Here is a 23,879-nt window from a genome sequence, read left to right as displayed (position 1 = left end):
ATCAACAATTCTAGGGAAGAATACCTGAATAGTCGAATGGCTTCAGGCATGTTTTCTTGTATTAGAGAGGCTGAGTCAAATGTTTCTCAATGTTTGCAAAACAGGGGAGAAATATACCCTGGATAAAACACCCAAGTGAATTGAGACATGCATTGGCTCTCATAGTTTGATTATCTCATTAATTAACACTGGCTCAAAGACAATACTTTCATAAGAATCAAAATACATCTTCAGGCCATATTTGGTACAAGGCAAAGGAATAATGGCCAAGGTTTAGATTAGTTGTGTGTGTGTGACCAAAGTTAAGTGAAATTATTAGTTATCAGGTAGTTGAATGAAGTATCAGTGATATGCAGAGTTGGATGTGCTTATGTGGATGTTAGCTACAGGGAGAGGGAGGGGCCAGTGGCAGGTAAGCTCCACCCTTCACTGGCACTTAGAGAGCAAACTTGAGGAGGAAGACAACACCTGGAGAATGTAACTGCTGGATTTTTACACCATTTAATAGATACAGTAAACCAAAAAAACAAGCAAGGTATGTCCCTTTCACATTGTTCGAATGTATACAAACCTACTTCACTTGAAAATGTTACATTTGAGCTTCAAAAAAACGTATTACAATTCATATCACTTGTCTTGAGAAGTCTCATTCATTTGGTAAAGGAACTTCACATCTCCTACAAATGTTAACAGGTTTGAAATATTTGTGTAACATGGTTTTGTTTGTCATGGGGGGGATTCAGGCTATCTGACCCTCACCATACCTGTTATTTGGTGGTCTTAATGACTCCTGACCAAGTCTCTGGTATTGTCATGTGGTCTTAATTAGGGCTGGGCGATATTGACAAAAACATACATTGCAGCGATGCATTTTTTTTTGCGATATATATTGCAATATATTTTGTTTGTTTAAAACAGAAATAAGCAAACTTGTAAACATACAGGCCTATGTCCTATATGAGGTTAGAACTAAACAGTGATCCTCACGTCTGCTCACACCGGTAGCCAAGTGTCTTGACTGCGTTCCAAAATGCCTACTAATAATGCATCTCTTAGTTTTTGACAGTCATCAAAATTAAAAAGTTGAGCAAAAAGTTTGTAGCATGACATGTTTTGAGTTAACATAGCAGGGGAAAAAAGATCAAAACATTGCAGGCCCTTGCTATGTGACTATTGTGCATGTGCACATTGAGATAGCCATGCATAAACCATATATTGTGCAGCCCTAGTCTTAATGACTCCTGACCGGTCTTGTCTGGTAGGTCCTCCATAGATCCAGCAGTTCTCTCCTCAGAGTGAAGCCAGCCAAGATGAGAGAGGTCTTGTCCATTCTGCTCCTAGTGCTGCTGGCCTCACTTGCCCAGGGGGCCTGTCCACTCAGTGGGAAGAACAAGGATGACCTCTATGGTAAAGACACAAAGCCAGACCACCTCAAAGCTCCTACCAAAACACATCCATCTCCTTCATCTCATTGTATGGCTGCTTCCAATAACAACATGAGACTCAACTTTTGTCTCTTGTGCACGTGTGACATGTCTCTAGGTGTCCATCGTTCATCTCTGGTCAATACTAAAATCTGATTGTCATCCATATTATAACTACTATATATTTTGTATTATCTTCTTCTCTCCCACTAAGACTGCCCAGTCGAGGTGTACATTGTCCTGGACACCTCTGAGAGTGTGGCATTGAGAGCCAAGCCCTATGGGTCCTTTGTGGACCAGATCAAACAGTTTTCCATGGATTTTGTGGATCAACTCAACACCAGGTGTGTAACAGCTCTCATACCCCACTGAACTATAGCCCAATCCACCAATAACTGCATCATGAAAAAATGGTGCATAGTCTACATTAAATGGAGCATGGTCTGGTGCATAGGGGATAAAAGCTCAATCCAACCTTTACATGTACCTAATAAATGTGGCCTTTACCTCATGATTGTGTGTTTTAGGTAAAGCACATCAACGTTGCTCTAAATGGTATAATTAAATCAGAGATACAGGCCAGGCTGTCACTTTTTCCCAGCAATTGTGTTTTGGCTAAAAGCCCAACAGTCTCTTCTGTACAGTAGCCTGTCAATGGTGTAGTGGAGGGTATAGCTACAGTATGGCAGTGGTGTAGTGGAGGGTATACAGAGGTATACTGACTAAACCCACTTTTTAAAATACCACTAATGTAAAAATTGTAAAATGTGTGCAATTTACCCATTAGAGTTCACCCGTTTCTTTAGTCCCTGCTGGCTGGGTATAAACGCTGTCCGCTGTATGAATGTTGCTCTCTACAAGCTCAGACAGGCAGCGCGCTGAGAGCCATGAGTGGATGTGTACTCTTGCGCAATGGGAGCTATTCTTGACAGATACCCCAAAAGAGTCAGAGACAGTTTTCTCCTGAGAATCTAATCAGTCTCTTTCTGTGTGCATCTAGTTTGCTAGTGCAATGTGGCTTGTAAAATGGTGGTTTATATGGAATGTCTCACTACATGTGCAAATTAATTTCACCTACTCTTATTTTGCTAACCTGTCATCTCGTGCACGAACTGCCGATCCGCGCGCATTCCCAGGTACTACCGCTGTGACCGGAACCTGACGTGGAGCGCGGGGGTCCTGCACTACAGCGACGAGGTAAAGGTGATGAGCGAGCTCACCAGCACTAAAGGGGGGGCCGCCGCCAAAGCCCAGATCAAGAGGTCCATCCAGGATATCCGCTACATCGGAAAAGGCACCCACACTGATTGTGCCATCTCCGTAGCAACCGGGCAGCTGATGAGAGGGTGAGTCCTTCGACCGACCAGTTGGCTGGTGGCAAACAATGAAGCAACAGGCCAGATACAGCAGTAGCTAAACATGCTGTCCCCCACCCCTGATGTGTGTTCTTGTTTGGTACTGACCCAGCCAGCAGTGACAGGTGAGGACCACATGAGCCACGCAGGCTGCCAATATGGACCCTATCTGGGTTGGTACGTGGTCTCACCTGGGTTTGCCCACATAGGCTGGAAATTGGATCTAACCAGGCCTTAGTCAGATCCCATCCCCAGCCTATGTGGGCATATCAACCTATGATCATCAGAACAAACACCAACAGAGCTACTACATACTAGGGATGGGACATGATCTTCGAAAAATCGAATAGTCATTAAATTCTTAAATCCCGTGGACCCACCACCCGCGGGAGGAACTGTCGGGGTCGGGTGTGCTGCCAACTAGGTGGCAGTGAAAGCGGTGGGCACCGACGGACCGGACTCGAGCGGCAGAGGCTGGCTCTGGGGACATGGAACATGACCTCGCTGGGGGGGAAGGAGCCGGAGGTTGTGAGGGAGGTGGATCTATACCAATTACACCTGGTGGGGCTAACCTCCACGCATAGCACCGGCACCGGAACCAAACTCCTGGATAGGGGTTGGACACTGTTCTTCTCCAGAGTTGCTCACGGTATGAGGCGTAAGGCAGGTGTGGCTATACTAGCTAGCCCCCAGCTGAGCGCCTCTGTGCTGGAGTTCACCCCGGTGGATGAGAGGGTCGCCTCCCTGCGCCTTAGGACTGTGGTTTGTGCTTATGCACCGAACAGCAGTTCAGAGTACTCAGCCTTCCTGCAGACCCTGAGTGGAGTCCTATTTGGGGCTCCTGCAGGGGACTCCACTGTCCTACTGGGGGACTTCAATGCACACGTGGGCAATGATGGAGAAACTTGGAGGGGCGTGCTTGGGAGGCATGGCCACCACGATCTGAACCCGAATGGTGTTTTGTTGTTGGACTTCTGTGCTAGTCACAGTTTGTCCATAACAAACACCATGTTCGAACACAAGGATGCCCACAAGTACACCTGGCATCAGAACACCTTAGGCCGAAGATCGATGATAGATTTTGTTATCGTATCAGCCGATCTGAGGCCATGTGTTTTGGACACTCGGGTAAGAGAGCTGGTTTCGATGGCGGGGGAAACCTCTGGACAGACCTGGAAAACCCAAGCGTGTAGTGAGGGTGAACTGGGAATGTCTGGAGGAAGAGCCTGTCCAGAGAGATTTCAATTGTCACCTCCGGCAGAGCTTCTCTGGCATCCCTGTGGAGGTTGGGGACATCGAGCATGAGTGGTCAGTGTTCAAAGCCTCCATTGCTGAAGCTGCGGCTGGGAGCTGCGGCCTGAGGGCCATAGGTACCTCAAGGGGCAGTAACCCTAGGACACCGTGGTGGACAGCGGTGGTAGGGGAAGCCGTCCGACTGAAGAAGGAGGCCTTCTGGGATATGTTAGCCCGGGGGACTCCAGAAGCAGTTGCAGGGTATCGGCTGGCCCGGAGGGCTGAGGCTTCGGTCGTGACCAAGGCAAAGCAGCAGGTGTGGGAGGAGTTCTGAGAAACCATGGAGAAGGACTTTCGGTCGGTGTTTCTGGAAGACCATCAGACACCTCAGGAAGAGAAAGCGGGGGACCATCCAAGCTGTATACAGCAAGGAGGGGACACTGCTGACCTCAACTGAGGAGGTTGTTGAGCGTTGGAAGGAGCACTTTGAGTAACTCCTGAACCCGACTAATCCACCCTCTACGATCGAGGCAGAGCTGGAAGATGATGGGGGGTCATCGTCAATTTCCCTGGAGGAGGTCACTGAGGTAGTCAAACAACTCCACAGTGGCAAAGCCCCAGGGACTGATGAGATCCGTCCAGAAATGCTGAAGGCGCTGGGTGTTGAGGGGCTGTCTTGGTTGACACGCCTCTTTAACATTGCGGGGAAGTCCGGGTCAGTGCCAAAGGAGTGGCAGACTGGGGACCAGAGGGTGTGTGCCAATTATAGAGGCATCACATTACTCAGCCTCCCAGGGAAAGTGTACTCCAAGGTGCTGGAAAGGAGGGTCCAGCCGATAGTCGAATCTCCGATCGAAGAGGAACAATGCAGATTTCGTCCTGGTCGTGGAACCACCGACCAGCTCTTCACTCTCGCGAGGATCTTGGGGGGCTTGGGAGTTTGCCCAACCTGTCTACATGTGTTTTGTGGACTTGGAGAAGGCTTATGACCGGGTCCCTCGAGAGGTCTTGTGGAGGGTTATGTGGGAGTATGGGGTGAGGGGATCCCTACTTAGGGCCTCCAATCCCTGTACACCCAGAGTGAGAGCTGTGTCCGTGTCCTCGGCAGTAAGTTGTCTTCCTTTCCGGTGGGGGTTGGCCTCCGCCAGGGCTGCGCTTTGTCACCAATCCTGTTTGTGATTTTCATGGACAGGATATCGAGGCGTAGCCGCGCAGAGGTGGGGTTGCAGTTCGGTGAGCTGGGGATCACGTCGCTGCTATTTGCAGATGATGTGGTCCTGATGGCATTATCTGCCTGCGACCTCCAGCACTCTCTGGATAGGTTCGCAACTGAGTGTGAAGCGGCTGGGATGAGAATCAGCACTTCTAAGTCTGAGGCCATGGTTCTCAGCAGGAAACCGGTGGTCTGTCCGCTCCGAGTAGGAAATGTGTCCTTACCCCAAGTGAAGGAGTTCAAGTATCTGGGGGTCTTGTTCACGAGTGAGCATAGGCGATTTTACCCTCTGAGAGTAGGGGGGGCAACATTTTGACGTGAGAAAAAAAAAAAGTAAGCAAGCAAGCAAGATCTCCCCTGCACGTTCTGTAATCTCTTTATTTTCACACCAGACATCCATTCACACCACACAAGGCATAGCAACAACAATGTCTACATACCTCCCACCCGAACATCAAATCACCAATTCAATATCTCCTATAGAGGCCCAATGCTCTGGAGTGACTTAAGTTTACCCTTAAAATCTATATCTTCTTATTTCGTTTAAAAAAAATTTTTAAATAATATTTACTTTCGTCCAGTGTGTAAGCATTAGCCTTTCATTATCTGTTGTACTGATGTTGGATCACCTTGATTAACCTTACTGGTCAATGAATGCTGAGAAGAGAATAATCTTTCTGGTTTTTATTCATCATAGCATGTATCAATAACATACAGTATCAACCATGCTTTAGGCCTTGGTTCAATTATAGATTTCAGACATAGCTTAGTTCAACAGTTATGTAACAGGATTAGACAATATAACATACCTGTGAACAGATGAGCAGATGTTTGACAACAGGTGGATGTAGCATGCTAACATGCTAAGCTAAAGCCAGCGTAAGATAGTTTAAGCCTTCATGAGTTACGAGGTAAGCGCGCGTAAGTCTCCTTGGTCCGGTGGTTCTCTCTTTTATACGGTTCAGTGGAGAAGCTTAATATAGGCTGTCAGCTGACCATTCTTTATTATGGCCATGAAGCATTGATGAAACATTACCTAGGTCAAGATTAGATCTGACCTATATCCAATGTCTGGATTGACCAATGTTCCCTGTTGACGGCTATTTTGCTGACTGCATGGTCAACTGAGAGACCCCTGACCTTCTATGACCCTTGGCCGTAGCTAAATATACACTGGTATTAGAGTCACTAGAAATGTGGCATTCCTAGTCAAAAATACTACAGAAACCCACATCAGATAACCCCCGTCTGACAGTCTAAAGACTGTCACAGTGAATTCTTCACCATCGGCTGCTAGCTTAACTCAACAATGTCAATAAAACAACAATTAACATTAAACAATAACTTCAGACAATAGATGCTAACTCAAAAACACACAGTCAATTTTCAAAAGAATTATGTTTGTTATTCAGAAAACATTAGCCTTGTCTGTAGGTTGGAGTAGGGAGCGGAGTCCTGCGTCTTTGTCCTCAATTTTCATGGGACAGTTGGCGCCAGTCTCCACTGCCTCGTCCAGAACCCCACAGCCAAGCCATCTCGCGAGAGAGAGTTTCTCAAACACATGTGGAGAGGAAACCCACATGTTAGTCACAGTCCTTAACCATTTTTTTTCTTTTTCTTAAAACATAAGACAGTTAAACACTTTTAAGACTGTTAAACAAAACAAACAAAAATTCGTACATTGACAGATAAATAAACTGCTTTGTCCTGTTACAGATAACTAATGACAATATGTATATATTAGTGATTATGCATTAAGAAAAGTCATCCTCACGGACATGTTTTTCTGCCTCCTCGCGATGTCCGTTGAAGTCCTTCTGTTTTTCCTCCTCCCCCGTCGGATCCATTGGCACACGTTCAGTCTTCTGCCACCCGTCTGATGGTCACCGTCTAATCCTCTGCCACTCGTCTGATGGCATCCATAGGAATGTCCTTTACCACCCGTCTGATCCTTAACACTCACACTCCCTAGCATAGGAGTGTCCTTTGTCCGATCAGTCCAGTAGAGTGTAGAGGAGACTGGGTAGACTGGCACTCCATAGACGCCTTTCCTTGATGGTCTTTGGCTCAAGAGTCACTTTGTTCCTTTGTTAGTGGAACTTCAGCACAATGCAGAGGTTACAGATGTCCACATTTACTTTTGGGTAGAGGGGAGACTGGAACTCAGCATAGGAAAAGGAGTTAGGGTACAATTCCAACCACATTTACTCCTTTTCCTTATCAGCAAAAACATTTGCAATTTTCTTGTTCCAATTAAAAATTAAAGTTATTATACATTTCTGATAAACTTGTTGTGCAGATAAATTTCGGACCAGCGCCTTGTCTGTACATTAACTTAAACTTGCTGCTTGGTTGGTATTGAAATAGAACTTATTTAAAACTTTAACTTGAGTTAAATAAACCTTGCCAAAATCAAACCACACCTAAGGTTGCTACGCACAGTGAGGCGTGGCCAGGCAATTTCAGGCAAGTTTTGGAGCAATGAGCAAGAGAATATGAAGATAACAAGAAAGTTGACATCCCAATGTTCATTTTGCATCAGTTGAGGATTGAACTTGTAACTTCTGACACCAAACAACATCCTCTATCTCACTGAGCTAATTAACAACAACTCACGTTTGGTTTTACAAATAGACTATGTGTCATCATAAAACACTGCACGTGTGGTATATGCAATAGCCCATGAAATATCGTTGTTGATTAAAGTATACACTGAAACAAAGGATACAACAATAGATGTTGCATCATATACTAATGGTCTGCTCTTTAAAGTGTGGATGAGTGGCCTAAGTGATCAAGCGTCTCATAATATATTCAATAAATTAAAGAGACAGCTGTTTACAGTACTTTGTATTGTAAAACATTTTGATGCATTGTCGCTCAATCTTAATGACACTCTGGTCACTGAGTTTGTGAATGACAGTCTGAAGATCTAATGTATCCTCGGCAGGGGCTAGGTATGTTTGCCAACAGCGATGTCTCCGATTGGTGGAGCTTGCGTTGGATTGTGGGTAATGTAGTGTTGGTTTCAGAGAACAGAATTAAACATTTTCCAAAAATCCAATTTCTGAAATAAAATTCTGAAAGAAATCACACTACATCTATCCTTTATGACAATCTTCGCTGATGTGTTGTCCACGAGAAGTTAGACTTTAGTGGAAGATGAATAATAATAACAACATAGGCAAATACAACCAATCCCCCCCTTGGACACGAAATTATCAAAATAATGCAGTGGACAATTAATGACATGTTTTAACTAAATATACCTAGATGGGGACTGTAATTAATAATTCAATTCCTTAGTGGAGCACAAAGCATTGACCACTCATAGCAGAATTAATGTCCATACTCCTGGCGTTCTAGAGCTATCTTTCTTCACTGTTTCTATTATATCATTTTTATTTCATTTTATTGTATTTTATCTTATTTTTATTTATTTTTCAAAACCTCATCCCCTGGCCTTCCCTTTGTGTCCCTCCCAGAGGTCTGGCTGGGGGTAAGGTGCCATTCTCCTTTCTCCTTGCCCCGTGCGGCATCACATTCCATGTTCCACGCACCTGAACCATAGGCCTCCTTTCGGAACCCTATCGTCCAGCCGCCGGAACCCCACAGTCCAACCGCCGGGCTCACCCGTCAATCACCTCCCCCGTCTGGCGCCAGCCTCGTTGGGGTACACATTCTTTTGGGCGATGACCTCAGCATGTCTCATGGTCACACCTGGCCTTTGGGGTATGATGAGATTTCACAAACAATGAACAGTTGATAATCTCTGACGCTCTCTACTCTACCTGCTTCCTGTCGCTGTGGCCTGTCTCCATGCACTACTGCCTTGACCCCGCCCCCTCTCTGTAATGGAGAGAGAGACAACATTGGTCAACAATCACACTTGGCTTTCACACAGTGGTAAATGCAGGCTAGAAAGAGATGTTTCGTTTCTGCCAGGACAATTTCCGCATGTGTGCTCAACACCTGTCTTGGCATTCATGTACTGCTCTGTTCTGATTCTGCCATGTTGCTCTATCTTCCTTTGGATTGAATTAAAAACACACAAATTAACACCACAGTGTAATACTTTGTTAGTACAGCTCTAAGATGAAAGTAAAAATACAACAATTCTCAATGGTAGTGACTATAATGGCAATTGATTGCGCTTAAGTCTTAATTACCATACCGACGGTTCATGTTGGTATCCTGACCTTCATTGCTGCGCGACTGGTCTGGTTCCAATTTTATTTCTGCTGCACACAGAGACTTTAACAACAGATTAACAAATTCCTTATTCAATACTACAATTGTATAACTACAGTGTAATATAACAATTTGTTCAATTTCTCATATAGTCATTGATTTTCTCTCCACATTCCTTTCTCTCATTATTTCCTGGTGATAATAGTGAGTAAAAATCGACTGATTATGATTTGGACAGTTCAATTAAAATTTTCAAAAATATAAATTATCCTAGCAACAATTCAGCTTATAAAACTAACACTATTATTCTAAAAAACATTCTATACCTATTTCTAATATTTTACATCTATTTCCTAATAAAAACATAAATTATACTAAACAATGTCTTGCCCTGCTTTTTAACACTACCCTAGCTAAGAGCAAACACTAATTGGGACCATGTTTTTATTAAAAGAATGATTTTATAATTCTCTTTGCTAAATGACTTTGCAGAAGATAAAATATTACTAATTTCTTCCCCTGCAGGGCACTAGATTTCCAATGAATCTTTCGCTTGGGATAGTTAGTCTAGAATATAATTTAGCAAATAGTATTTACTCTCTCTTCCTTGCCCTCATGTACACACTAATCTTTTCTTTGTCCCGCCTATGCCACTGAGTTTAAATAGTTCACTTAATTACTGCTTCTTGCTTTCCCTATAACTCAAATAAGTCATTGCCTACTTTCCCATCAGGGATAGGTAGTCACTAAAGTCGTCACTCTAGTCACTACGCTTCCCCTATTACTTTTTAACAGTAATTTCCAGTCAGGTTAAGCATGTTACTTGGTTAATTGGCTACTCACTCACAGCTCACCTGATCCTCTCTTCAGTGTAGTCTTGATGGTTAGTCTCCAGCTCTCGGACGTCAGGTCACGATGGACAATACAATCCCATCGTAGAACGGACCTTGGCTCCAGAGCACCTCACAAGTTAGTTCAGTCAGTTATTAGATTGTATGTCAATAGAAATATTTATCTCCAGTGGAGATAACATTTCTTGTGTAGTCATATTGTATTCGCTTGACCCAATGGCTGGTTCACCACGGCCGCTCTGTCCATCCTGCAGGTAAAAATACACTTCACAGATGTTACCCAGCTACGTCGTATTATTAAAGCTTTGATCAGAAACCTTAATCACGTGCCTTCCTACGAGCCTGCAAGATGGAAGACGTGGAGCGGTGGCACCCAGGCGATTAACCAATTAATCACTGGGTCAGTTATTTGTCTTAAATCTGCGCGCCATTCACCACCGGTGACGGTGTTGGCCCAATCAAACCACGTTGGTAGACGCACAGGAATCGATTCTCCTTCACGACTTCGTCTCTCCTTACTCTGGAACAATACTCTTAGGAAGTCATATTATTGTTATGTTGTACACACATTACAGCAATATTTCCTTAAGTAGTCTATTGTTCTGTAGATTCTGATCGCTTGATATTGTTACGTTATTTCACACGCGTTACAGTGCCAATTCTTAAAACAGTACTATATATATACCTGTTGTGGCCACTGAGTGTCTTCCAGCTGTGCTGGGGGGGGGTAACTTTTTCCTCTTGTTTCATGACGACCGAGTCATCTACACAATGTACTGCAGACCACCAGGTAAGCTGATGACCTGTCCTCCCCATTCTTTCTCAGGACAATAGGTGTCCCGAGCGTCTGGGGAGACAAGCACCATTATTGCAGATAGTACTCAAATCATCATTTTGCAAGTTCCCTATTATTTTAAATAATATATATATATATATATCTTCAGGGTATTTCAAAATGCAGTTTCAATAGTTTAATATCATAATTTACTAACAACTAATCATAGTTTTGGCTCAATTCAATATTCTTTGGGGTACTGTAATTTTGTAAGAGAGAGACAGAGACAGAGGGAGACAGTGAGAGAGAGGGGCGGGGGCGAGAGCAGAGGTAGGGGCTAGTGAGCAGAGGGGGGGTGGGGGCTAGCCCGCCCGCCTGAGCCGGGGCCGTTGCTATTAATAGCCTTAAGAATTGTGTGTAACCTTCCCCAACTGACGCACACACCAACCCTGAAGATTTCTGCTCTCCTGCCTCTCACTCTCCTGATCTCCCAAAAGCGTTATAATAGCACTTTATTCAAATCAGCTGGCTTTTTTAGTGAGTAAGTTTCAGCACATTAGCATAGCTGTAGCGCTTAGCATTTTAAGCATCGTCACAGTTATTTTTATGACAGACATACACATTATTATCATTTTTTAGTCGTCACTCGCTTTTTCTGGTATTTTCCTGACACTTATCAACTACAAACATTTACTGGAATCTGGCGTAACCTACAAATGTCACTTGTTTTCGAATTCCCTGGTCTGGTGTTTGTATCCGTTAGTTTGCGGTTAAATTATCAAATTAGGTACGGTACCGGTACAATTATGACCGAATGACTTCTCGACCGATCTACCATGAAATCAGGCCCCGTTTCTACATTCCTTCCCCGCGGAATCGTTTTTATTTCCACTTTTCTGCCAAGGTGATGCGTCTAAAATCTGCAGTTTTATAATCAACACATCCAATCGAGAAGTCACTATCTGGGGTCCCTTGTTTTTGCTGTTTTTGATTACAACGCAGGGAAAGCGACTGTGTCAGTCCTGGCCAGCTGCCAGCGGTCGGTCCTTTCCCTTAGATCTTAACAATGCGTCTGTATTTCATTCACTTCTAAGGAAAATCTATACTAGCCTACTTCACTCATTTCCAAATTTATCGAATTTCTGGGAAATAGCACTGACTGGCGGTTGGTGCTCAAACATACATACTCTAAGCATCGTTATCCTGTTAATTAGTGACAATTGTTTCACACTTTAAACTCATGCAAATTCTCACACAGCTTAAAATCTGGCATTTTTCTCGTTCAACATACATTGACCCTTTAACTAATCAGTTCCAACAGGTTCTTTTGATTGAATAAGCATTTTATACTTTTACTCTTGATTTGGCTTATTTAAAGCAGATCTCCTATACATTGTTATTGTGCGCGCTGTTTGCATAGGTAAAATACTTGTTTTGCGCCTCTATCAGAGTTTTTCAGTTGTAATAATAGCTTATAATATTAACAATCCTTGCCGACAACGCCATTTTGATGTTGGATCACCTTGATTAACCTTACTGGTCAATGAATGCTGAGAAGAGAATAATCTTTCTGGTTTTTATTCATCATAGCATGTATCAATAACATACAGTATCAACCATGCTTTAGGCCTTGGTTCAATTATAGATTTCAGACATAGCTTAGTTCAACAGTTATGTAACAGGATTAGACAATATAACATACCTGTGAACAGATGAGCAGATGTTTGACAACAGGTGGATGTAGCATGCTAACATGCTAAGCTAAAGCCAGCGTAAGATAGTTTAAGCCTTCATGAGTTACGAGGTAAGCGCGCGTAAGTCTCCTTGGTCCGGTGGTTCTCTCTTTTATACGGTTCAGTGGAGAAGCTTAATATAGGCTGTCAGCTGACCATTCTTTATTATGGCCATGAAGCATTGATGAAACATTACCTAGGTCAAGATTAGATCTGACCTATATCCAATGTCTGGATTGACCAATGTTCCCTGTTGACGGCTATTTTGCTGACTGCATGGTCAACTGAGAGACCCCTGACCTTCTATGACCCTTGGCCGTAGCTAAATATACACTGGTATTAGAGTCACTAGAAATGTGGCATTCCTAGTCAAAAATACTACAGAAACCCACATCAGTACCTTATCTTTCTTTTCATTTACAAAGTTTATTTGTTTGCCGTTACTTTACTCGTACTCTTATTGATAGGGGTGGAGCTAGGGGAGGTGTTCCAGGAATGTCCGGCTGGGAGGAGGCCGCGGGGTAGACCCAGGACCAGATGGGAGGAGGCCGTGGGGTAGACCCAGGACCAGGTGGCGGGACTACATCTCCGCACTGGCCTGTGAGCGGGATATAGGAAGAAATAGGATAGGCCCTATTGGCCGGAAAAGTCGCTCAGACGAGCAATGATGAGATGCGATTTTCGAAGAAAAATCGATTTTTGCCCAGCAATTTTCGAATAGCAGATTTGCCAGAAAGTCCCATCCCTACTACACACCTCAACAGCTCTGACTTCTCCAGATTTAGAAAGCAGGCTCCTGAGTAGAATAGACTATAGCCTACTGTTACTGAGACACCAAGCATAGTTTTCTATACAGCCTACAAAGCTACATGTAGGCTGTATAATGTATACTTGGCTATGGGAAAAATGAACTGTGGCGAGTGTCTCCAGGTGGTGGGCCCTGGAACATGTGATGGAAAGGAATTCTTACAACTGAACAGAACATCTTTTTCTAACCAACAGCTCTCCTCTTGGTAACAAGTACATGGTGGTGGTTACAGACGGGCATCCGATAGACGGCTGGAAGGAGCCGTGTGGCGGGGTGGCCCATGCCGTAGCCGAGGCCAAAGCCATGGACATCCGCATCTTTAGCGTGGCCATCACCCCCCAGCATCTGGTAACCAGGGCTGGGCTCTTAAAGACAACTTACAGGGATGAATCATGTTTCTACGCAGTTGACACTTGTGGAGTTCTCTTCCTGAACGTGGGCCCATCAAAATCCCACCTGTTCTATTGACAAAGATGGAACCAAAGGGGAAAAAGATGAGTTTCTCTGATTGGGTTTGATGGGGATCTCGTGGTTGGTGGGCTTATCTGATTGGGTTTGATGGGGATCTCGTGGTTGGTGGGTTTCAGACCTGCTGCAATCACTCTGGATCAATCACCCTCTGTCTCTCTCTCTGCAGGACTACAGACTTAGTTCCATAGCAACAGATGCGCGACACAATCAGAACCTTTCAGCCACCAGCCACGACCCGCGGGTTGTCAGAAACACCATCACCACCATCCTGGCCACCATGGTGGGTATTACCAAACTACCACCACCATCCTGGCCACCATGGTGGGTATTACCAAACTACCACCACCATCCTGGCCACCATGGTGGGTATTACCAAACTACCACCACCATCCTAGCCACCATGGTGGGTATTACCAAACTATCACCACCATCCTGGCCACCATGGTGGGTATTACCAAACTATCACCACCATCCTGGCCACCATGGTGGGTATTACCAAACTATCACCACCATCCTGGCCACCATGGTGGGTGTTACCCTGTCACAACATCTAGGCAGCCAGAAATGGGACCACACAGCCAAAGATATTCTTGCTCATATCAGCGCCCAGTGGTCATGCTAACCACACTTCTCTCCCCTCTCCTCCCTGTGCAGTATAAGGATTCAGAAGAATTGGTGAGTCTGTTCTTTGTAAAATGTTGTTATTTTATTGCATTAAACATTTATAATCATCAGAATCATTAATTCTCAAATTCGTTAGCCTATATTTCTGTACTGTGGAACTCACATAGCCTGCTGTGTTCTGGTTCTAACTCATGTTTGTCATTGTGTTTCATGTTTCAGTGCTGTACGTTTGAGTGTAAGGTAAGCTCAGTATCATGGCTTCTACGGACATTTGGCTGTTTTTTGCTTTTGGAAACCTGGTTTTGTTCCTTTAGTTTTGAATGATGGTTTCTCGTATGGTGGTGAGGAAGTACCAGGAGCCCAAACCCCTGTCAGAAGCTGCACCGCTAATGATTCTACAAACTGATGGATGGATGGATGGATGGATGGATGGATGGATGGATGGATGGATGGATGGATGACATAAACAAGGAATATATACATCCATACAGCATGTGTAAAATATAGAATATACAGCATACGTACAGAATACATCCATCCATCCATCCTTTGGGCTGCTGGCACAAAGGAACGTCTGAACCGCTCTGTTTTTCACCTGGGTGGGAGGAGCCTGTGGCTGAAGGTGCTCCCCATCTGCCACAGCTCGCCATGGAGGGGATGGGAGGGGTTGTCCAGGATGGACTTCAGTTTGTCCCTCATCCTCCTCTCCACCACAGACTCCAGGCTGTCCAGTTGTTGCCCCATGACAGAGCTGGCCCTCCTCACCAGCTTGTTCAGTTTGTTTGTCTTCCTGGATCTGATGTTGCCCTCATCTGGACCAGATCTGGTGTTTATCTCAGGAAAACAAATCCATCTTGTTTATTGTTGGCAGGCCTCGGCAGGATCTCCAGGCCCTCCGGGTGATGATGGTGAAGCGGTAAGATCCTCTCCTTCACTCTGGAATGAAAGCAGGATATTGATTTTCAGTCAGTCAGGTAACCAATATCTGGTCATGTCACTGTCAGTGGGCTGCATCAACTCATAATAAGTAAGCTTTTTCTAAAAACCAAAGTCCCTGAGGTAGGAAAAGAAGAAAGACATGTTGGTCTCATGTCAGAAGAAAGACATGTTGGTCTCATGTCAGAAGGGTGAATGGTGGTCTCATGTCAGAAGGGTGAATGGTGGTCTCATGTCAGAAGGGTGAATGGTGGTCTCATGTCAGAAGGGTGAATGGTGGTCTCATGTCAGAAGGGTGAATGGTGGTCTCATGTCAGAAGGGTGAATGGTGGTCTCATGTCAGAAGGGTGAATGGTGGATGGAAGAGAAACGTCTGAATGTCCTTTCTTCACAGGGATCCTCTGGACGTCTCGGGATTTCTGGGAAACCTGGAGGTTTGGGAGCAAATGTGAGTGTTTTGGTTCACTGTACCTTACTGTCAGATAAGACTATGATATACACTATATGGTGTATGAACTTGGGAATGCGAATAATCGCAGCAGGCTGTACTCTATTATTTGTTGAGAAAATATTAGTACTGTTTATTTATTTTAATATTATTTTATTTTTCAGGGAAGAACAGGTGACCCAGGCCCCCCAGGACACAGAGGTGAAAAGGTCAGAATTTAGATTTTTGCCCAAAACACATGTAGGGATTGTGAATTGTGATTGAAGAAAATGCATCCTTGAACATGAATGTGGCTCTTTGGTCTTCAGTTGGGAAACGCCATGTCATGGCATAATGTACAGAATGTAACTATGGTGATACACATACAGTAGAGTGTCTCTTCTATTCCACATGGCACCAGACATTTTGTTTCGCATCTTCACTAAAGTAATTTTCATGATGTCCTTTTCTCTTTACAGGGTGACAGTGGTCATCCTGGAGACAAAGTAAGTGGTTTTGTTCCCTTATAACTATTGTAGCTCTTGTACTGCATTTTAAGGAAAAAGGACTTCTACTGTAACATGATGTCAATTGTCTCTTTTTTCTCAACATGCAGGGTCCAAGAGGACCAATGGGATCAAAGGTGTGTTACTGAACGACCATAGAGCAGTTTTTCTCAGTAATTTATGCATTCAGTTGAATTCACAATTATGAAGGCAAGACAAACAAACTGTAGTCCGCTAGCAAAGGACACTCCACACACGTATCATTTACACTCTAATTAATCATTAAATTCTTGAATTCACATGGCCTTGTTTTAATGCTCTCAGTGGCTGAGGTGGGAGTGGATGTGTGTGTTGGTGACATGTCTTCTCTTCCTGCCCCAGGGAGAGAGGGGTGCTGATGGGGTGGACGGGAAGGACGGCCTTGCGGTTTGTTTATTTTCTGTCATATCCACATTCATGGCTATTGATTGTCTTCTGCATATGGTTCCTCTTAACGTCTTTCAATACTCACGGTTGTTTTCTCTGCAGGGAGACCCCGGAGTGGCAGGCTTACCGGGATGCAAAGGAGACGAGGGGGCAGAGGTCCAGTCAGAGCCATAGAATGCTTTTTGGTTCTCATTCCCAACTCACTTCTCACAATCTCACAATGTCATAGACTGCTGCATAGTGATGTGAGGTTGGGTGGAGGCTCTTTTCTCTGGGCTGTTGGGACGGCCACAGCATCGGTGTTGAGTTCTTATTGGGGGGGTTTTCATCCACAGCATCGGTGTTGAATTGGGGGGGTTTTCATCCACAGCATCGGTGTTGAGTTCTTTATGGGGGGGGGGTTCATCCACAGCATCGGTGTTGAGTTCTTATTGAGGGGGGGTTCATCCACAGCATCGGTGTTGAGTTCTTATTGAGGGGGGGTTTCATCCACAGCATCGGTTTTGAGTTCTTATTGAGGGGGGGTTTCATCCACAGCATCGGTGTTGAGTTCTTATTGGGGGGGGGGGGGTTCATCCACAGCATCGGTGTTGAGTTCTTATTGGGGGGGGTTCATCCACAGCATCGGTGTTGAGTTCTTATTGGGGGGGGGGGTTCATCCACAGCATGGGTGTTGAGTTCTTATTGGGGGGGGGGGGGGGGGTTCATCCACAGCATGGGTGTTGAGTTCTTATTGGGGGGGGGGGGGGGTTCATCCACAGCATGGGTGTTGAGTTCTTATTGGGGGGGGGGGGGGTTCATCCACAGCATCGGTGTTGAGTTCTTATTTGGGGGGGGTTTTCACAGGGACCTCCAGGACCTGCGGGATCGAAGGGAGATGCAGGTCCTTATGGATTACCCGGGCAGAAGGTAACATAGATTTATTCATTTTTTTTACTGAATGTGGGCCTGTAATGAATTTGTTTTTAACACGAGAGTGTGTGTCCGTGTGTGTGTATGTGTGTGTGTGTGTGTGTGTGTGAGTGTGAGTGCGACTAGACTACAAGTCCTTCCCACCACACTCAACCTTCTGTCTGCTTTCCTACTCAGGCTCCTCATTGTTTGCATCACACCACTGAATAAGTCACAGATTCAATGTCACACATCTTGAATGGCTGCTATGCTTACAGAGGAATGTACTTACAGCAGCACGCCATGACAGAATAGTGGACTTGATAATAAAGGACATATCTAATGTATCAACCTCAGTGAGAATGTACAAACATTCCTGTCTCAATCCCTCTCTGCAGTAACCCAGACACTTTTACACATCTGTCTGCTAATATACCTGATGTCGTTGTCAGTGAAGTGTCCAGAGAGGTGTTTGTTCTGGAGGTAGCCTGCACATTTGATGTGCTCCGATTCTTCAGCCAAACTCCCTCTCCATGGTTCCCTCACTCGTGAACAAGACCCCCAGATACCTTCACTTCGGGTAAGGACTCATTTCCTACTCGGAGCTGACAGGCCACCGGTTTCCTGCTGAAAACCATGGCCTCAGATTTAGAAGTGCTGATTCTCATCCCAGCCGCTTCACACCTCATCTGCAAATAGCAGCGACGCGATCCCCAGCTCACCGAACTGCAAACCTACCTCCCCACGGCTACGCCTCGATATCCTGTCTATGAAAATCACAAACAGGATTGGTGACAAAGCGCAGCCCTGGCGGAGGCCAACCCCCACCGGAAAGGAAGACGACTTACTGCCGAGGACCCGGATACAGCTCTCGCTCTGGGTGTACAGGGATTGGATGGCCCTAACTAGGGACCCCCTCACCCCATACTCTCGCATAACCCTCCACAAGGTGGGCAAACTCCCAAGCCCCCTCCAAGATCCTCGCAAGAGTGAAGAGCTGGTCAGTGGTTCCACGACCAGGATGAAATCCGCATTATTCCTCTTCGATCTGAGGTTCGACTATCGGCCGGACCCTCCTTTCCAGCACCTTGGAGTACACTTTCCCTGGGAGGCTGAGTAATGTGATGCCTCTATAATTGGCACACACCCTCTGGTCCCCTTCCAGGTTAGCCCCACCAGGTGTAATTGGTATCGCTCCACCTCCCTCACAAGCTCCAGCTCCTCCCCCTCCCCAGCGAGGTCACGTTCCATGTCCCCAGAGCCAGCCTTTGCTGACCTGGTCCGGTCCTGTCGTTGCCCTCCGCCTTCACTGCCACCTAGTTGGCAGCGCACCCGACCCCGATAGTTCCTCCCGCGGGTCGTGGGTCCACAGCATGGAGGAGGAGATGGTGTCTCCACGTTGCTTTTTCGGGCTGGGCCCGGCCAGCCACCAGGCGCTCGCAGGCGGGCCCTCCGTCTGGGCCTGGCTCCAGACGAGGGCCCCAGGATTCCTCCAGGCCGGGTCTCTCTTCCTCTTTTGTTGTTTTCCATCGGGGGTTTTGCCTGTAACCACAGGTAGGGGGGATAGGGGGGTACGTACTACCACTTGCCCAAGGTGGACCCCCAGACTAGTGGAGGGAAGGAGGCGTCTTACTTTTCCATTCCATTCTAGTATACACTGAAACTACCCACTGCCCTGTTTTTACTTATATTGTGGACATAAATAAATTGTTGGTTCATCTCATGTTAAAGGAGTAGTTTATTTAGCATCATAATTGTTGTGTGTGTGTGTGTGCTCTGATCAATGTTTACACGTTCCCTCTCCCCAGGGTGAAGCAGGCCCAGCTGGGGAGCCTGGGGTTACTGGAGTGGACGGCCCCACCGGGGCCAAGGTATCGATCACACACACAATCACACTGACATCCACAGCAACGATGGCTCCTCTGCTGCTATTAATCAGTGTTGTTTCAGGGAGAGTCTGGACCAAGTGGAGCCCCTGGAAATAAAGGTGACAGAGGAGATGATGTAAGTAGTGCACCCCATACTACATACCCCCAAATAGTGGTTAATATGTCATTATATATACATATAATGACATATATATATATATATTTTTATTTTTTTATTTTTTTATTTTTTATATACATATATATAGATTCTTCCAATTTCCTTACACCACACGTCACAACTAAAATAGCAAAAACAAACAACCAATACAAACAAACAAGCAATACTAACAGAACAAACTGCCGGCTCAAACAGGAGGTAGAAAAAATGCAAAGGTCCGTGTGAAACCCGACCATGTACGGAGCGCCCAGAGGTTGGGAAGTCGGGATGCGAGTCCAAAAGGCCCGCGCCAGACGAGGTCAAGAAGTTCTGTTTTTGGGACGATTGGTGCTTGAAATGCACGGGGCAGCAACAGGACACTCTATTCATCAAGAATTATCTCAATCTAAATTAGATTAGAAATTAGAGACAGGAAAACAATGAGGCAATCCCAGTGAACTCACTTGTGTCCGTTCTGTCTGACAGGGGGACTCAGGGCTGTCTGGGGATGCCGGTCCAGCGGTGAGGAAGCTGATTCATTATTTTGTAATTGAAGTGTCACTACTCTCCAGAATGAACTTTTGTAAAAGGAAATAAAAACACTTGAGAGATATAGTGAAACATAATCGCCATTGGCAGCACCTTTTTTTAAAATTAACACAATGATTTCTTTGCAGGGAGAGAAAGGAGAGAGGGGGCCGCATGGGCCCCCTGGAGTACGAGGGCCTCCAGGGGAAAAGGTGAGCGCCCTTCTCTCAGCTACCAATAGAAATTCCCCAATTCACTTCCCGTGAAATTGAAATGGATAGAATGTAAATATGACAGACGGAACCCCTGGTCTAGACTTGACTTACAATCCCCTCAGCCTCCGTCTGTGTTCAGAGTCTCCCTGATTCTCTCTGAGGTTTGATGTGTGAACGTGAGAGAGAGAGATAGAGAGAGAGAGAGAGAGAGAGAGAGAGAGAGAGATGACACGGCTTCTTCCCTTCTCCCACGGTGACTCCAGGGTGACCCGGGACCGCATGGTGCCGAGGGCCACGAAGGCCGGCCTGGAGCCGTGGGGTCACAGGTGACCCTCTACTCTACTGCCTCTGTGTCCAAGAACTCTCTCTACGCAGAGAGATGGATTGCTACACAGTTTGTCCAGGGAGTTTCGGGGGGGCAAAGTTCTGCCTGTAGTATTCAGGGGTGTAGAGTGTCATTATTTTCATCAAAGAAGGAAATTCCTTCGAAAATCAAACAAAGAGAATAACATTGTTTATTGTGCATATATACCTGATCTCCCGTCTTAATCATGTCTGTTTTCACCTTGAAAGGGTCAGGGTGGTGTGGGGGGACTGAAGGGCTACAAGGGAGAGCCAGGAGCTCATGGACCCGGGGTACGTCACCATCATCACATATATACCATTCACACTAGTATAAATAGTCAAAATTGTATATACTGAATGTTGTGAGCTGGGTCCAGACATGGCTGACCTGTGTCCTCTTCCCTCCCAGGGTGTGAAGGGCCCAAGAGGGGCTCCAGGACCCACAGGGGGAGCGGGGCCCATGGGGGAGAGGGTGAGAGACAGCGGAGGGGGAGAGAACAGTGCTGGGGGAGTGAGAGGGTTGGTTGGAACAGCGGAGGGGGAGTGAGAGGGTTGGTTGGAACAGTGCTGGGGGAGCGAGAGGGCTGGAACAGCGGAGGGGGAGCGAAAGGGCTGGAACAGCGGAGGGGGAGTGAGAGGGTTGGTTGGAACAGCGGAGGGGGAGTGAGAGGGTTGGCTGGAACAGCGGAGGGGGAGTGAGAGGGTTGGTTGGAACAGCGGAGGGGGAGGGAGAGGGTTGGTTGGAACAGCGGAGGGGGAGTGAGAGGGTTGGTTGGAACAGTGCTGGGGGAGCGAGAGGGCTGGAACAGCGGAGGGGGAGTGAGAGGGTTGGTTGGAACAGCGGAGGGGGAGTGAGAGGGTTGGTTGGAACAGCGGAGGGGGAGTGAGAGGGTTGGCTGGAACAGCGGAGGGGGAGTGAGAGGGTTGGTTGGAACAGCGGAGGGGGAGGGAGAGGGTTGGTTGGAACAGCGGAGGGGGAGTGAGAGGGTTGGCTGGAACAGCGGAGGGGGAGTGAGAGGGTTGGCTGGAACAGCGGAGGGGGAGTGAGAGGGTTGGCTGGAACAGCGGAGGGGGAGTGAGAGGGTTGGTTGGAACAGCGGAGGGGGAGGGAGAGGGTTGGTTGGAACAGCGGAGGGGGAGGGAGAGGGTTGGTTGGAACAGCGGAGGGGGAGGGAGAGGGTTGGTTGGAACAGTGGAGGAGGGGGAGTGAGAGGGTTGGTTGAAACAGTGGAGGGGGAGGGAGAGGGTTGGTTGGAACAGTGGAGGGGGAGGGAGAGGGTTGGTTGGAACAGCGGAGGGGGAGGGAGAAGGTTGGTTGGAACAGCTGTAAGTTGTGATAATGTAGCCAATCAATACATATCCATATAATAGTGATTCATATGAATATTGATGTTAACCAGGGAGATAATGGAGCCCCAGGCGTCGGCCAACCGGGATCTGCAGGAATACAGGTCTTTATCTCAGGAACATCACGTCGCAACCATGCCGGTCAACGTTGTTCGTCAAGCACATTTTAACTGACCTCATGTCTTGCAGGGCCACCCTGGTTTGAGGGGACCTGCCGGTCCGAATGTAAGTCAGTCAGTCTGTCTGTCTGTCTGTCTGTCTGTCTGTCTGTCTGTCTGTCTGTCTGTCCGTTTGTCCATCTATCAGTCTATCAATCTGTCAGTCTGTCTCGCTCAAACACACAAACTGTCTGAGCAGTGTAATTTTTCTAGGGCAAAAAAGGATTATCTGCATGGATTCAAACCCCCCCCCCCCCTCTCTCTCTCTCTCTCTTTTTCTCCCCCTCCCTCCCTCCCTCCCTCCGTCATGACAGGGTATCAAGGGTCTGCAGGGCCTGAAGGGAGACGTTGGCCATCCAGGTGACCAGGGTGATGATGTAAGCTACCCACACATTGCATGAAAATATGACTTTATAAAGGCCCAATAGGAGTTACGGTAACGGTAGTTACGGTAACTCTTTACCTCAGTGTAAAGCTGCCCTTAGTTCTGTGCAACTAGTTAATATGATGCAGCTACGTAGTTGTAGTAGTCAGGGAAGAATTTTTACAGCTCACTTATCTGGCCCCCGGGTGATTACTGTTTTTTTGCTTCCCTCTGTCGTATGCCCACCTCCCTTGTTCTCTGTAAAGCGCATTGTGTTGCCTCTGGGTATGAAATGCGCTATATAAATAAAGCTTTGATTGATTGATTGATTGATTGATTGATTGATTGATTGTAGCTGTATCATATTAAACACTTATATCATATATAACACTGTAGTTAATAGGACCTGCTCTTGTTTATTTAATTAACATACAAGCCAAGTCCAGACAAGACACAAGCATCATCAACCATGAAGATACACTAATTCCACTATGTGTTATGTCTGTCTCTCATGGCTAGTGCTAACCTCTAATGTCTTATATAGTGTGTATATCTCTCTGTGCTCTTATATGACCTCTAATGTCTTATATAGTGTGTATATCTCTCTGTGCTCTTATATGACCTCTAATGTCTTATATAGTGTGTATATCTCTCTGTGCTCTTATATGACCTCTAATGTCTTATATAGTGTGTATATCTCTCTGTGCTCTTATATGACCTCTAATGTCTTATATAGTGTGTATATCTCTCTGTGCTCTTATATGTCTTCTTCCTAGAATGAGCAGCGTGGTGAGGACGGCCCGCCGGGACTGACAGGATATCCTGGTGTTGAGGGAGAGAATGTAAGACCTAAAAATCCACAGGCTCGCACACACACACACACACACACACACGCACGCACGCACACACACACACACGCACGCTCGCACACACACACACACACACGCACGCACACACACACACGCTCGCACGCACACACACACGCACGCACGCTCGCACGCACACACACACACACACACACGCACGCTCGCAC

General features: G+C 46.2%; 1 protein-coding gene across 1 annotated transcript in view; it reads left to right on the top strand.

Annotated features, from left to right (window-relative positions):
• Nucleotides 1-1,310: 1,310 nt before the first annotated feature.
• Nucleotides 1,311-23,879, top strand: part of LOC311326414 (collagen alpha-1(VI) chain-like) — a gene marked incomplete at both ends in the record, with an annotated part of 27,887 nt that continues 5,318 nt past the window's right edge. The window contains 12 exons of the mRNA XM_084459307.1: nt 1,311-1,407; nt 1,639-1,768; nt 2,561-2,770; nt 13,778-13,931; nt 14,221-14,334; nt 17,076-17,134; nt 17,820-17,882; nt 19,673-19,735; nt 20,376-20,411; nt 20,567-20,629; nt 20,896-20,951; nt 21,387-21,449. Of these exons, the coding sequence (XP_084315433.1) occupies nt 1,311-1,407; nt 1,639-1,768; nt 2,561-2,770; nt 13,778-13,931; nt 14,221-14,334; nt 17,076-17,134; nt 17,820-17,882; nt 19,673-19,735; nt 20,376-20,411; nt 20,567-20,629; nt 20,896-20,951; nt 21,387-21,449 (1,108 nt within the window). The remainder of the gene's footprint in view (nt 1,408-1,638; nt 1,769-2,560; nt 2,771-13,777; nt 13,932-14,220; nt 14,335-17,075; nt 17,135-17,819; nt 17,883-19,672; nt 19,736-20,375; nt 20,412-20,566; nt 20,630-20,895; nt 20,952-21,386; nt 21,450-23,879) is intronic.

Source organism: Borostomias antarcticus (genome assembly GCF_949987555.1).
Source record: "Borostomias antarcticus genome assembly, chromosome: 27".
Classification (NCBI taxonomy): domain Eukaryota; kingdom Metazoa; phylum Chordata; class Actinopteri; order Stomiiformes; family Stomiidae; genus Borostomias; species Borostomias antarcticus.
Note: the sequence above shows the minus strand (reverse complement) of the source record. Positions and strands in the feature narration are given on the sequence as shown.